The 14,022-nt window shown below is 38.7% G+C and overlaps 1 protein-coding gene across 1 annotated transcript in view; it reads right to left on the bottom strand.

Annotated features, from left to right (window-relative positions):
* The window catches only part of DCDC1 (doublecortin domain containing 1), a 522,229-nt gene that overhangs the window by 29,575 nt on the left and 478,632 nt on the right, over positions 1-14,022 (bottom strand). Inside the window, exons 26-30 of the mRNA XM_064289443.1 lie at positions 11,597-11,690; positions 8,972-9,142; positions 3,723-3,908; positions 2,154-2,357; positions 233-425 (exon numbers count right to left, since the gene is read on the bottom strand). Coding sequence (XP_064145513.1) covers positions 233-425; positions 2,154-2,357; positions 3,723-3,908; positions 8,972-9,142; positions 11,597-11,690 — 848 coding nt within the window. The remainder of the gene's footprint in view (positions 1-232; positions 426-2,153; positions 2,358-3,722; positions 3,909-8,971; positions 9,143-11,596; positions 11,691-14,022) is intronic.

Below are 14,022 nucleotides of genomic sequence, written 5' to 3'. Positions count from 1 at the left end.
AGGGCTAAAATCTATTAAAGGTTCATTTTTTTTTTAAATTTTCTTATTAGTCTGCAAGGTAAAAATAACATGAGAATCTCTTTGATACTCTTGGATCATATAGTGAAGTAGCTTCACATGATTCTGAAATCCTGGAAGGGGTGAGTGAATGAAAGAGTCATATTTAATCTTGTTATGATTAAATATCAATAGAATAAGCCAACTCCTGCAGAATGTAACCAAGCTTCCATACTTTTAGCAGTTGCATCTTCTCTTCCAACAGGGGCTGCACGTTCCTTTGGATCCTCGGAGTCTCTGTGGATAAGGGATTCATCCAGAGCCCATAAAACCAAATCACGCAAAGTTAGAATTGTGGTTCCATCTTTAGTGTACACCTTGGAGGCTGCTCTGGAAAGACCAAGTTGTTCTGTGCACTCTGTAAGAAGCTAGACAATGCAGACTGTGAGGAACCGAGGGGAAACTGTAACAGAACTTTGAATAATCATGAAGAGCTGGTCATTTCTGAAGACAGAACACCCTTTGAGGAAATAGAAAGCTGAGTAACTATGGATCTTGATCTTTGATTAGAAACCATTTTTGATATTAGATTGGCCTACCTTATCTCACAACATGAATTCAGTCCAATTGGGGAAATTTCTAACTCCAGAATTTTAACATAGGACCTGACATATGTTAATATGTTTTAACATCAAAGTATTTTCTAAGAGATGTTCAACTTAGAAATCTACTTTCCATTTTGTTACTTTATAAGGTATAAAATTGCTATGATACTTCATATTTACCAACTACTTTAAAATGAACGAGAAGTCTATGAGTCGGAATTGACTCAACGGCAATGGGTTTGGTTCTGGGGTTCACTTTCAAGCCAAGAACTGACACACGTTATTACCTCCATTTTGCAGATTGGAAAACAGGCTGAGAGGTTAATATTTTTGCCCAAGAACACAAAGGTCAGCTATGGAGCCAAGGGTGAATCTTGGAGTTGCTAACTTCTGTAATTTGCTTAGTCCATTGAACAACAATGTCTTTAAAAAAAAAAAAAAAGTCTTTATAAAACATCTATTTGTACTCAACCAAAGAGGTGAGTGAATGGGTATTATGAATTGAATTGTGTCCCTCAAAAATACTTATCTTTGTAAATCCTAACTCCTATACCTGTGTTTATAGTCCCATCTGGGAACGAGTTTTTGTTATGTTAATGAGGCAGTATTAGTGTAGGATGTGTTTTAAGTCAATCTCTTTTGAGATATAAAAGATCAGATTAAGCAAACAAGCAAACAAGCAAGCAAGTCACATAATTGTTAAGGACCCTAGTAATAGAAGGTGAAAAGAGACAAGGACCTTCCCTGAGTGGACACAGAGAGAGAGAGCCTTTCCCTAGAGCCAGCACCCTGAATTCAGACTTCCAGCCTCTTAAACTGTGAGAAAATAAATTTCTGTTTCTTAAAGCCACCTACTTTTGGTATTTCTGTTACAGCAGCACTAGATAAGTAAAACAATAGGTATGTGTGTTTGCAAGGAAGTCTTTAAGATAACTTTATCGTAACTAACATTGCTTCTAAAATGTGTTGCTAAAAATATTGGCCAGAATATACAGACAAGATAAAAACCAAGCAATGGAGGAAGACGCTGGGACTTCTTGGTTCTCCTCCTTTCCTACATCTATGGGGAGCAGCCTCAAGACAGAGACCAAAAAGTACCTCCCAGCACAACCTGCTTCTTCAATTTGAAAATGAAGTAAAACAGATGAGTGCTCTGATTCTCCAGATGATAAATGAAGTGGAATCTCCTGGAATATTCAGATGACATACAACTTGAAGCAGGCATGGCAAGGGAGGCAGAAAAAGGCACTCTGTCTATCATGAGAACTAAGAAAATCTGTTATCTTTTCTTTCCCCCTTCTTTTATATATCTTTGCTCTGGAGTTGATCTAAAAACCATATTCTGATTGTTCATTTTTCTAAGACTGCATCCAAAGAAATACAATAAAAAAAGAATGTCTTTAACAAAGAAAAGATCTTGATCTCATCAGCTTAAATTGGTGAAACTGGTCAGGGATATTTATCACTCAATCCCACTGCTTTCTCCTTGTCGGAAGAGTAACCATTATCATTACCTCTGAGGATACAAGCATTTAAGTGATAGTCACTTACCATGGGAAATGTTCCAGCCACAATTAACTTCCCATTATGATATCCATCCCCATTTTTGTATGCAATTACTTTCACCACCTTCTGGTGTGGAGTTGCCATACCACTATGAGATACAGCTAGTGCGCAGGTCTTCACCCGTAAAGATAATAGGAGTCCTTCGTAATAACTTAGAGTTTTCTCAGCCTCATAAGAAGATAAATCAGCCTTATAAAAAAAAAAAATGCATTTTGTGAGCTTTTTTTTTGCATTGGCTTCTTGGTGTACTTTAGTCTCTTCATTTAATAAATGTGTGTGTACATATGTACAACATCGACATTTTTAAATGTTCACTTCATATGCTACAGATGTTATACTGTAGTGGGAAGAACATCAGGTCAGAATTTCTCTGTTCTCTTCCCAGCCCTGTCACTGAGTCACTAGGTGACTTGGAGCCTCTGGCTTGTGTTTCTGGCCTTCTCTTGTCTCTTGACTTTCCCCTGTGACAGAAGATAGGGTAGAAGGATGTCAGGGTCAGAGAGAGCCTAGGGTTGAAGTAGTGGGACAGCAATATTACAGATAGTCTCTTAACTTTAGAATCACTCTGTGGTGGCAGAGGCTGATGAAGAGGTAGGGGTAGGCTTAACCATGGTAATGACCATGCAACACCCTGCTTCACCTTTCCCTTCCCGTCCCTACCCCAATGCTGTTCTGAGGGAAAAAGCTCTGCCTGAGATGCTGATACATTTAAGCTCCTTTCTAATCAGTTCTCACTACCTCCTAAACACCACTCCTCTGATCCTAAAACAAAGCCAGAAGCCTTCAGGCTCCCCCAGGGGACTGAATTTCTTTCTCCTTCAGAATTCTGGTTTCAGTTGATGTTCATTGTAACCCCAGGAGCACTGGGGTTGGAGGAGAGAGAGGGATGATCTGGGAATAGGGTAGGTAAGCCCTGAGGGGCACACCACTTGCTGATTTATCTTCTGAAAGTTTCTCACCTCTCAGGAATTGTCCCTTTTTATACAGATGTGTAAGTTTTCCTTGGCTATTCTCACTTCTAAACTTGAAGGGAAGGGTTTTTAAAACCGTGCCAGTTTAAATTAAGATCAGAGGAGAGTGCAGAGATTTATTCTCCATGAGCTATAAATAGTATTAGACATGGATGCGTGAATTCAGGCACCCAACCTGAACAGTCATTAGCAACAACATGTCAAATTCTCCCTGAAATGTTCCATGCTAGTAAAAAGGAGTTTACTCTGTGGGTAGAGGCAAAAAAGCTGTTCTACTAAGTAAAGATCTGCAGTTACTTCCTCACCTAAAAGCAACACAGAGAGCAGTGAAAGGTGTCAGTAGATGATTAAAGCAGCAGAAGTGCCCAATTAACTTCAAAGGGTGTATTGAACTATTAATAGAAAGTGTATTTTAAATTACAATGGGGAAAAGGAAATCAATGCAGGTAGAATGGCAAAGGCGAATCCAGGGAGATGAATTGGATGAGTGCAGACCAACTTGAGTGCAAGGCAGATAATGAATGCATCAAAGTTTCCAAACTGTTACCACACATGCATTAACAGAGCTCAGATCATTACACACCTTGGCCACAGTGATGACCTTGAAGGGCCCTAGTGAGAAGGGCTTCTGTGTCTTGGAGCCAGAGGCACAGAGGAATGGGACCCCTGGTAGCAATTGTTTCAGTCCCTTCTCTGCTCTCATGGATTGTCCACAAGCCAAGCAGAGCATCATTTTTCTCTTTCCACCAGGTGAGAGATAATAATATCCCTAAAATATTAGAAAAAGATGGCTTCATATAAGTACATCTAAATAATGATAGTGTGTTTGTAGAACACTGTATAATATTTAATAAGCACTTTTATAATCTCCAAATGCAAAATTTGAAATATCAATATGAATGCACTATTTTGCTCCTCAATTATAATATTTGTTGTTGTTGTTGTTGTTGGGTGCCATCCAGTTGATTCTGACTCATAGGACCCTACATACAATGGAATGAAACACCGCCCGTTTCTGTGCCATCCTTACAACACTGCTATGTTTGAGCCCATGGTTGTAGGTACTATGTCAATCCATCTCGCTAAAGGTCTTCCTCTTTTTAAATTATAATATTTACCGCCTCTCCCCCCAAGAAATGAAAAACATATTTGCAAGATCTGGAAAAGCCTAGGAGCAATGACATTCCAATATCAATGGGCATAACTAGGTCTGGAACCAGGCGTTTTTGGAGGGATGGCTGAGTCCATATTTGGGGAAGGGAATATACAGTAGTAGCCTGGGACATCTTGCTGTGCCCAGAAAGAAAGGAAGTTATTCAAGAGTAAAGGGAGCATGTCAAAAAGACATAGGAGACAACATGAAGTAGGACAATTTAGAAGCATCAAAAAAAAAAAAAAAAAATCCAAACACATTGGATATGTAAAATGTCATGAGTTCATAATGATACTAAAAATAAACATTTTTAAATCATAACTCACTGGAGATCATTAGAAGTAAGTTGGCACCAATTTCTAACTCTGAAAATTTGCCATGAGAGCGTGGCAGATTATTTGCAAAGATGACCACAATAAAATTCTCCCATCCCTATTTGCATGTCTTTTTGCAATGTGATTGCTGCTCCCGCCATGAAGAAATGAAGTTTCTTTCTCCTTTTCTTGAATCGGGGCAAAGCCACGTGACTTTGGTCAATGTAGTATTAGCAAATGTGATGCAAGCAGATGCTTAAGAAGAACTTGAAGGAAAACAGTGGAAAGCAAATGGCCTTTGAGGGTTTTTTTTTTTTTAAGAAAGCAAGTTGCATGTATGATTTTAGGATGTGTTCAGATTAAAGCCAAAGTGCCAACTACCTCCTGTGTGATAGTATAAACAGTATGTTGATGGTCCTGTCTTGGTTAAATGATGTTCTGAACATGCTGTTAAAAGAAAAGTACTGGAAAAGTATTTTCAAAAAGATTTCTAACAAAAGTATCAAGTAGAGCATTTCTAGTGCTTGAAGTGTTAAACTTCTTTTGAGCAAAACTGCATGGTGTCCACTGAGACCTCCAACCCAGGGGCCAGTGCTTCATGGCTCATCACACCTTTAATGTCACCACCCTCTTAGATTCTACGATCTAAAATTATAATTTCTCTCTCCTTTCCCACTGGTCCTATAATCCTGCTCCCTGTCTCTTTCAATAAAAGCACAAACTATATAATCATTGGAAAATGTTAATCACATACAAAACCATGACAAACCCCCATGTACCCTTCACTCACCTGCAACAATTATCAACAATTACCGGTTTTGTTTCGTCTGTATCCCTACCCACTTCCCTCTTCACCTTGGATTATCTTGAAGCAAATCCCAGGCAACATATCACTTCATTCTTAAATATTTCAGTATGTATTTCTAAAGGATAAGGACTCTTTTTTTACCATAGCTACAGTATCATTTTCGTGAGGATTTTTGTTTTCTTTATGTTGAGGTGCAATCCATACTGAAGGCTCTGGTCTTTGATCTTCATTAGTAAGTGCTTCAAGTCCTCTTCACTTTCAGCAAGCAAGGTTGTGTCATCTGCATAACGCAGGTTGTTAATGAGTCTTCCTCCAATCCTGATGTCCCGTTCTTCTTCATATAGTCCAGCTCCTCGTATTATTTGCTCAGCATACAGATTGAATAGGTATGGTGAAAGAATACAACCCTCGCACACCTTTCCTGACTTTAAACAAATCAGTATCCCCTTGTTCTGTCCGAACAACTGCCTCCTGATTTATATAAAGTTTTCTCAGAAGCACAATTAAGTGTTCTGGAATTCCCATTCTTCGCAATGTTATCCATAATTTGTTATGATCCACACGGTCGAATGCCTTTGCATAGTCAGTAAAACACAGGTAAACATCCTTCTGGTATTCTCTGCTTTCGGCCAGGATCCATCTGACATCAGCAATGGTATCCCTGGTTCCAAGTCCTCTTCTGAAACCACCTGAATCTCTGGCAGTTCCCTGTCAATATACTGCTGCAGCCGTTTTTGAATGATCTTCAGCAAAATTTTGCTTGCGTGTGATATTAATGGTATTGTTCTATAATTTCCGCATTTGGTTGGATCAACTTTCTTGGGAATAGGCATAAATAAATAGGCATAAATAAAAAATCCTCACAACTGGACCAACGAGCAACATCATGATAAATGGAGAAAAGATTAAAGTTGTCAAAGATTTCAATTTACTTGGATGCACAATGAACAGCCATAGAAGCAGCAGTGAAGACATCAAAAGATGCATTGCATTGGGTAAATCTCCTGCAAAGGACCTCTTTAAAGTGTTGAAAAGCAAAGATGTCACCTTGAAGACTAAGGTGCACCTGACCCAAGTCATGGTATTTTCAATCGCCTCATATGCATCTGAAAGCTGGACAATGAATAACGAAGACCGAAAAAAACTGATGCCTTTGAATTGTGGTGTTGGCAAAGAATACTGAATATACCATGGACTTCCAAAAGAACGAACAAATCTGTCTTGGAAGAAGTACAACCAGAATGCTCCTTAGAAGCAAGGATGGCCAGACTGTGTCTTACATGCTTTGGACATGTTGTCACAAAGGATCAGTCCCTGGAGAAGGACATCATGCTTGGCAGAGTACAGGGTCAGTGGAAAAGAGGAAGACCCTCGACGAGGTGGATTGACATAGTGGCTGCAAGAATGAGCCCAAGCATAACAATGATTGTAATGATGGCTCAGGACCAGGCAGTGTTTCGTTCTGTTGTGCACAGGGTTGCTATGAGTCGGAATCGACTCGATGGCACCTAACAACACAGTATCATACCTGAAAATTAGTAATGATAACACCTTAATATAATTATTGAGCCAGTATTCAAACTTCTCCAATCCTCTCTCTCGCTCTTTCTACAAAGTTTGAAACAGAATTGAAATAAGGTCCATATATTATAATTGCCTTATACATCTCTTTCTTTTAATCTCCAGTTCCTCTTATATCTCTTTCTCTTTTCTTCTCTTGCAATTTATTTGTTGTAGCCTTTCTTTCAATTAGGATTTTGCTGACTATGTACTCACTGTGTCTTTTTACATGTTCTTCTGTCTCCTGTACTTCCAGTGAATTAGTACATAGAATGAGAGAGTCGATTAAATTCTGCTTAGATCTTTTTTTTTGGCAAGAACATTTCATAAGTGGTATTGTTGCTTCCATCAGGGGACGCATAATATCTGCAGTGTTTCTTTTTGTAATGCTAGTAACTACTGATGCTCATTGCCTGTTGTTGTTGTTGTTGGTTACTGGACAGCTGATTCCAACTCATAGTGACCCCACTCACACCAGCCTCACCTGTGCAGAGTGGCATTGCTCCATAGGGTTTTCAAGGTTGTGACCTTTCAAAAGCAGATCTCCAGGCCTGTCTTCTAAGGTGCTTCTGGTAGGTTTGAACAGCCAACCTTTTGACTGGTAGTCAAGTGCTTAACTGTCTGCACCACCGAGGGACTCTGCTCATTGCTTAGATCAACCAATTTATTAAAAGATGCAAAACAGTGATATTATGATTATTTTATACCATATTCATTTATTAGCTGAGATATTTCCATGAAGTGAAACTTGCCCTCACTGTTCTGTTATTCCAAGGTACAGTTCATAAAGGAAAGGAAGAATAAAGAGCCTGATTCTTTATTTTCCCATTTTGAAAGTAATTAATTTGTTCTTTAATATCCTTGCAACTGATGAGTTGTTGTTGCTTAATATCAGTATGAAAATATGAATTTAAGCATACCTTATGTAATCAATGGATCCTTGGTGGCACAGTAGTTAAGAGTTACATCTGCTAACCAAAAGGTCAGCAGTTCGAATCCACCAGTCACTCCCTGGAAACCCTATGGGGCAGTTCTTCTTTGTCCTTTAGGGTCATTATGAGTCAGAATCAACTTGACGGCAATGGGTTTATGTATTTAGTCCACTGTATTCATTTGTCTTGTTGATGCCTAACTTATTCTGTCTTTGTACAGTGGAAGCCTTTTGAATTTGGTGCCTGAGTACTTCAGAGATGACCTTAGTAGTCTTTGACAGCTTCTTTACTAACTGATATGAGTTCACAGACAAAGGAGAAAAGGCTGGAAGGGGAGGCAGCACAGTCAAAGGTGGAGAAGCGTAAAATGGTATGGCACTTTTGGACAACTGCAAATTACTCAGAAGAGCTAGGGAATGATGGGTGAAGGATAAGAGGCAGCAGTTTAGAGACATCTAAAGGGCAGAGTAAGGAAGGTCTTGTAGGGTGCATTAGGAAATTTCAATTTTCTTTAGGCCAGTGGCCATCAACAATGGCAAGATGGCTTGACCCACTGACTCAGAGTCATATCTTAGGTATCTGTGAAGTCTGTGGCAAGTAATTCCTTACTAATAAGAATGAAAGGACCAAAGTTGAGAAATTGAAATTAGAGTATATTCATGCTTAGCCATATACTTACTATAATGTAATAGACCTAGAGTCACTTACAATGACTTGCACTTTAATACAATTTCTGGAGTAGAGTAACATCTAGTGTGGTAGGCACACTTGTGGGAGTGTAGTATGTGTGAACATACTCCCTCAAGTGTGTTCTGGTGAACTGTTGAGCCAAACATTGTACCAGTGATGGAGAGCCATAGAAACGATATGAGCAGAGAAGTGACATCAATTTTCCTTCATTCTTTCCTAGCCAGGTTTCACATTTTAAGTGATTTCACTTAAAAATCAGTGTTCAACTTATTTTAACATGAGGGTTTCTAGGGGGAAAAAAATGGTTTTTGCTTTATTAAATCATCCCATTTTACTCCATTTTTCTTGTCTGTTTAGGAGGAAGGAATCACTTACTGGTTGGTCAACGTTTTCTTCTTTAATCACAGAGGCTGTGCAAATACCAGCATAATTTGCTGCTGTGATTTCCTTATCCAGCGCAGTGCTATGAAAAGCCATAAAAGCTTTCATATTTTCCATATAATGCCACTTTTGATTGGCAGTCCCATTGTTATATGGCTTATATTTCTGGAAAAAAAATGGGTAAAATATGGAGTCAAGTAGATAGGGAAGTTTATGAGATGGTTAGAGAACTAATATCTTTTATTATATCAATTTAGAAAGTACAGATACTTTCTAAATTTCACTCATAATTCCACTATCCAGTGATAACTACTGCTGATATTTTGGTGATTATATAACCAATCTCCTTTATATACATACTTGCTTTGATTTACAAAAAATAAAAGCACAAAATATACTTTGGTAACTGCATTTTTTTGTTTTTCTTAACAATATTCCATAAGCATTTTCCTGACATGTTTTTTAAGGATATATACTATTTCATCTTAGGAATATTTTATTTTACTAATTCCCCCATAGGGTTAATTCCCAATAACCAAACAAACTCGTTGCCATTGAGTTGATTCCAACTCATAGCTACCCTGTAGGACAGAGTAGAACTGCCCCATAGGGCTTCCAAGGCACAGCTGTTGGATTCGAACTGCCAATCTTTGGGTTAGCAGCCGAGCTCTTGACCTCCGTGCTACCATGGCTCCAATAGTTACACATGTAGGTTTTCCCCAAATTTTCCCTATTATGAGCAAAACAATTGAACGATCCTCTAAATAAATCTTTGTATATATCCCTGACGATTTCTCTGGGACAAACTCCTGGAAGTGCAAACACTGATAAAAGAATATCATAATTTTTAAAGGTTATGATATATCAAAATGCTTTCTAGAAAGGTTCTTCTAGTTTACACTTCCACCAATAGTATATAAAATGAACCATTTCTCCTCACACTGGGCAATACCTCTCAAAACGTCATTAAATTAATAGACGAAAAATAGTACTCTGATGTTTTAATTTACATTTCATTGATTATCAAGGAGATTGGTTTTTTGTTTTTGCCTTTTTTTAATATGTGAATACACTTCAGTTTGACATGTAACAGAAATGGCATATTTATTCTAATTATAAAACTGGGCTTAAGTATAAGCAAAGAAATGAACAGCTTCAACTTAACAGAATTTGAACCAGTAGATTAGTTCCAACTAAACATATCATGACACCTCAAGGAACTTTATAATTAATAACACCTACCTTAACAAGCTTTTTCACCTTAACAAGTGAGAGATTGATGGTAAAGAAGGAAATAAATTAGTCCTAAGAACTGATGTAATGAGTTATACAACAAGAGTTTCTCTTAAAGGTCTAGAAAATCAAAGACTGTATTTTCATGGAACAGGGAGGGGGCTACTAGCATTAACATCACATGCGTCACTTTTATTATTTTACTTGGACTTTAATATTTTCTCATAAGCTGATTGCTTCAAGAAATAAAAATGAAATGCCAGCAGAGGAAAAAAAAAAAAACCTTGAAAGGTCAGACAAATTGCCTTAGATGAAACTCATTTCTTAGAAAGTGGGACCCTTAGAGGAAGCTATTCATATCTATAATTTTCTGAAACTGGTTAAGGTACTAAATTTGAATCCAGATGAGATTTTTATCTCGGTGTAGTCTGCGCCGAAGAGGCACCTGACAGAGAAGAATGTAATGTTCCTTATACTACTGCTGCTAGAATAGTCTGTATTTATCATTAGGATGAAAGACTTAATCAAGCTTTGATATTTGTCCAGATTGTTATGTCCCAATTTTGGATTCAAGGCCTGCAAAACAAGTTGCCTCATTGCTATTAAAAACACGGAATAAAACAAATGCTATTTGGAGATAATATATTCTGTTCAACAAAAAGATAGTAAATTCTGTGGAGGACACAGAAAGTAAGTGCAGACCAGAGACTTTCCTCAACTTTTTCTCCTCCTCACAAGGAAAAACACATATCCTTGTGGGAATGTTTTTGGTTTTAAGTAATTAAAGATGACAGGCACACATGAAAAAAGAACTTACGTGTTGGCACAAAACTCAAATCAAAGCCAGAATTCCCTGAAGTCTTCAAAAATTGTTTTGATGCTATAAACATTTGCAAAAGTGTATTCGAAATAAGCCTCTTAGAAGAATTAACATTGATAAGCTCACATCTTCCAAGAAGGCTTCCCTGACCATATTCCCTCCCTCTGGTCACCAAGTAGGGGGACTTGCATGTGCCCCTGATCATCAAACTTAAAGCTCATGAATCTAACAGCCATTCACCCGACTGCACCCACCACTGAGACTGTGAGCTCTCCGAATGTTGTGGGACTGTTCGTCGTGCTCATCATTGGATTTCAGTAACCAGTATAGTGCCTGGCATGCAGCAAACCCACAATCACCATCTGTTGGATTAAACTAAATTAAGAGCTACGTGAACATGCTCAATTTGAAATCCAAGCAAACTAACGTAAATGTTTTAGCAATGATACTCAAGATAGGATTCTATGATAGCCATTGCCTTTCTTCATAACAAGAAAGCATAGAGTTTTACTTAAATTTAGTTAAATAAGTGGTCATGGTTACTTTTTGGCCTATACATGTCTTACCTGAACAATAACTGGATAGCCACCAGCTTCATTCCCAGCCTTGGTCATAGACACTGCCAGCACAAGGTCTGGGTTACTCATCAGGTGAAAGGTCCTTGGAAATACAGGATTAGTCACATTACAACGTAGCATGACCAGATTAGATAACCTCCTGTGCCACTTATCAAGGTGTCACCTCTCGGGTCCAAATTCACCCTACAATACCTGGTCTGTGATAATGGATATGAATCCTTTAAGCATTTCTCCTGTACAGTAAGCACAATGTTAAGCTTTCTTAGTAGAGAGTGCTGGAAGAACGCTGCAGGAGGAAGGGGCTTTCCTGCTGTTCCCAGCTGTTGCATAGTAGGTCAGCAGTTGGAAGTGAAGACATCCAGTGATGCTCTGCCCCAGCCAGGTGCCCAGGGCGCATAGTTCTTTGGCACCCTTGTAGCCCTAGCCTGGCCTGGCCTGGTGATCATCTTCTCACGGCCCTCCAGATGTGGACACACATGCTCCAAACCTTCGGCCGCATCAGGGCCCCATTCCTTTTGCACACCCCTGTATTCGTTTCATAGGGTTGTTCCTACTTGTCCAGTGGCCACAGGCCAGCTCTGGCCTGAGAAAACCAGCAAATTTCTCTCCCATCCAGTGAGCTGCAATCACACCTTTTCCAGTGAGGTCTAAACTCTAGCCTTGGGGAGGAGTCCCAATTCCTCGTTCATCCTTCCTTGGGTACTCTACTTCAGCCCCAGGGTACCATATAGAATTCTCTTATATTTGACAGTTATTCCTTTATGATAGTTTCAGAATTCTCTGTATTAAACTCCTGCTTTTTAAATCACTGTGTGGTTTCTATCTCCTGATTTTACCCAGACTAATACACCCTCCTCACCATTCTTGGTATTATGAGAGGCCATGTGGCATAGTTACTGAGAGTATGGGTTATGAAGCCACACTACCTGGTTTTGAATCTTGAATCCACCTCTCATGGCTTTACTTAAGGACTCTGTGCCTCAGTTTCCTCATCTGTAAAATGGGATAATGGTGCACACCTTACAGGACTGTTGTGAGAATTAAATAAGTTAATGCATATAAAATACATAGAATATTGTCATGCACATAGCACTTAGCATCAGCTACTATTATCAGTGGCTGTGCTTTTTTTTTTTTTTTTGTAGCTTTACCACAAATTCTTTTTTTCTAAAGGAGTTTTCCTCAAAAGTTCAAGATGTATGTTGAATATTTTTAAATGATCCTGTATTAGAGCTAATATTAAGCCCCCAACTGAAAAACAAAATGAAAATTATTGATCTATAGCCCTCAAATTCTTTTCCTTGCCTCACTTAAAAATAAACCAAACATTCAACACTGTTGCCTGTGTAGAAAAGCCAATTTTTCTGCCAACATATTTACATTATAGAACAGCAGTGGCATTCCTGCTGTGGAAAATACAACTCACTCATCCTGAAAATTTAATGATGTGGGAGTAGGGAGGAGGGGCAAGGATTGGGGGGGTGGGTCTGTTATAAAAGTAATACAGTAAAGCCCGCGAAAACTGGAACCCGTGTAAGGCAGAAACCCGTCTTGAAAGGAAAACTGAAATATCTTCCACTAAAAGAGAGCAATAGACAAGTGGTAAGGCTGTACCCTGTCAAAGGCGGAAAACTTGCAAGACCCAGAAAATTAGGCATTTCTGTTGAGTTCCAGCTCTTACAGTTTTCACTGTATATTTTCCCTTTTAAAGCTTAAAAAATTCCAGATATTGAATTTATAAATTTTGAACATAAAACCACATAGGCACCTTGCAAAGAATTTAGAAAGTACAGGTAAATACAGAAAAAAAAAAAAGGGAACAGAATTTTAAAATCACTCACAATTCTACAGGATAATCGTTATTAAACTTATAATGTATTTCTTCCTCTGTGGCTAGTTAATAAGGTATTATTTTAAATCCAGAATGAGTATTCGATTTTGTGAAACACCTTTTTGGCATTTATCAAGACAATATTGCACAAGAGCCGGTCCTCTGTGCTGTTTATCTCTGCAGTCCTGGTATGTTGCTTAGTTTACATCTTGCCTTTTTATTGGCACTCAATAATATTATTCAAATGAATGAATGATTGCGTACTTCCTGCAATGACCCACTGAGGTGCCAAGATTAGCTACATAGCTAGCTCCGTGCTTCTGCTGCCTACAATAGACATAGCGACTTCTCCCACGCTTCACTGCCATACTCAGCCACCATACTGTTGCTTTCCCTTTTCGTTTTTAAACAGTACAGTCAGCTGGCACTTGCCCATGCATTCTGCACAAAGCCCAAGCTTACAGACTTTTATGCAACGCCCCCTATATGCCAAGCAGCAGGGTGGGAATTTACTCTGTTTCCCTGCAATATCCAGCATGATACGCTGTCTCTTTCACTAACCCGCAATTTGAGCCCATACAAG

Source organism: Loxodonta africana, chromosome 7 (genome assembly GCF_030014295.1).
Source record: "Loxodonta africana isolate mLoxAfr1 chromosome 7, mLoxAfr1.hap2, whole genome shotgun sequence".
Lineage (NCBI taxonomy): Eukaryota > Metazoa > Chordata > Mammalia > Proboscidea > Elephantidae > Loxodonta > Loxodonta africana.
Note: the sequence above shows the minus strand (reverse complement) of the source record. Positions and strands in the feature narration are given on the sequence as shown.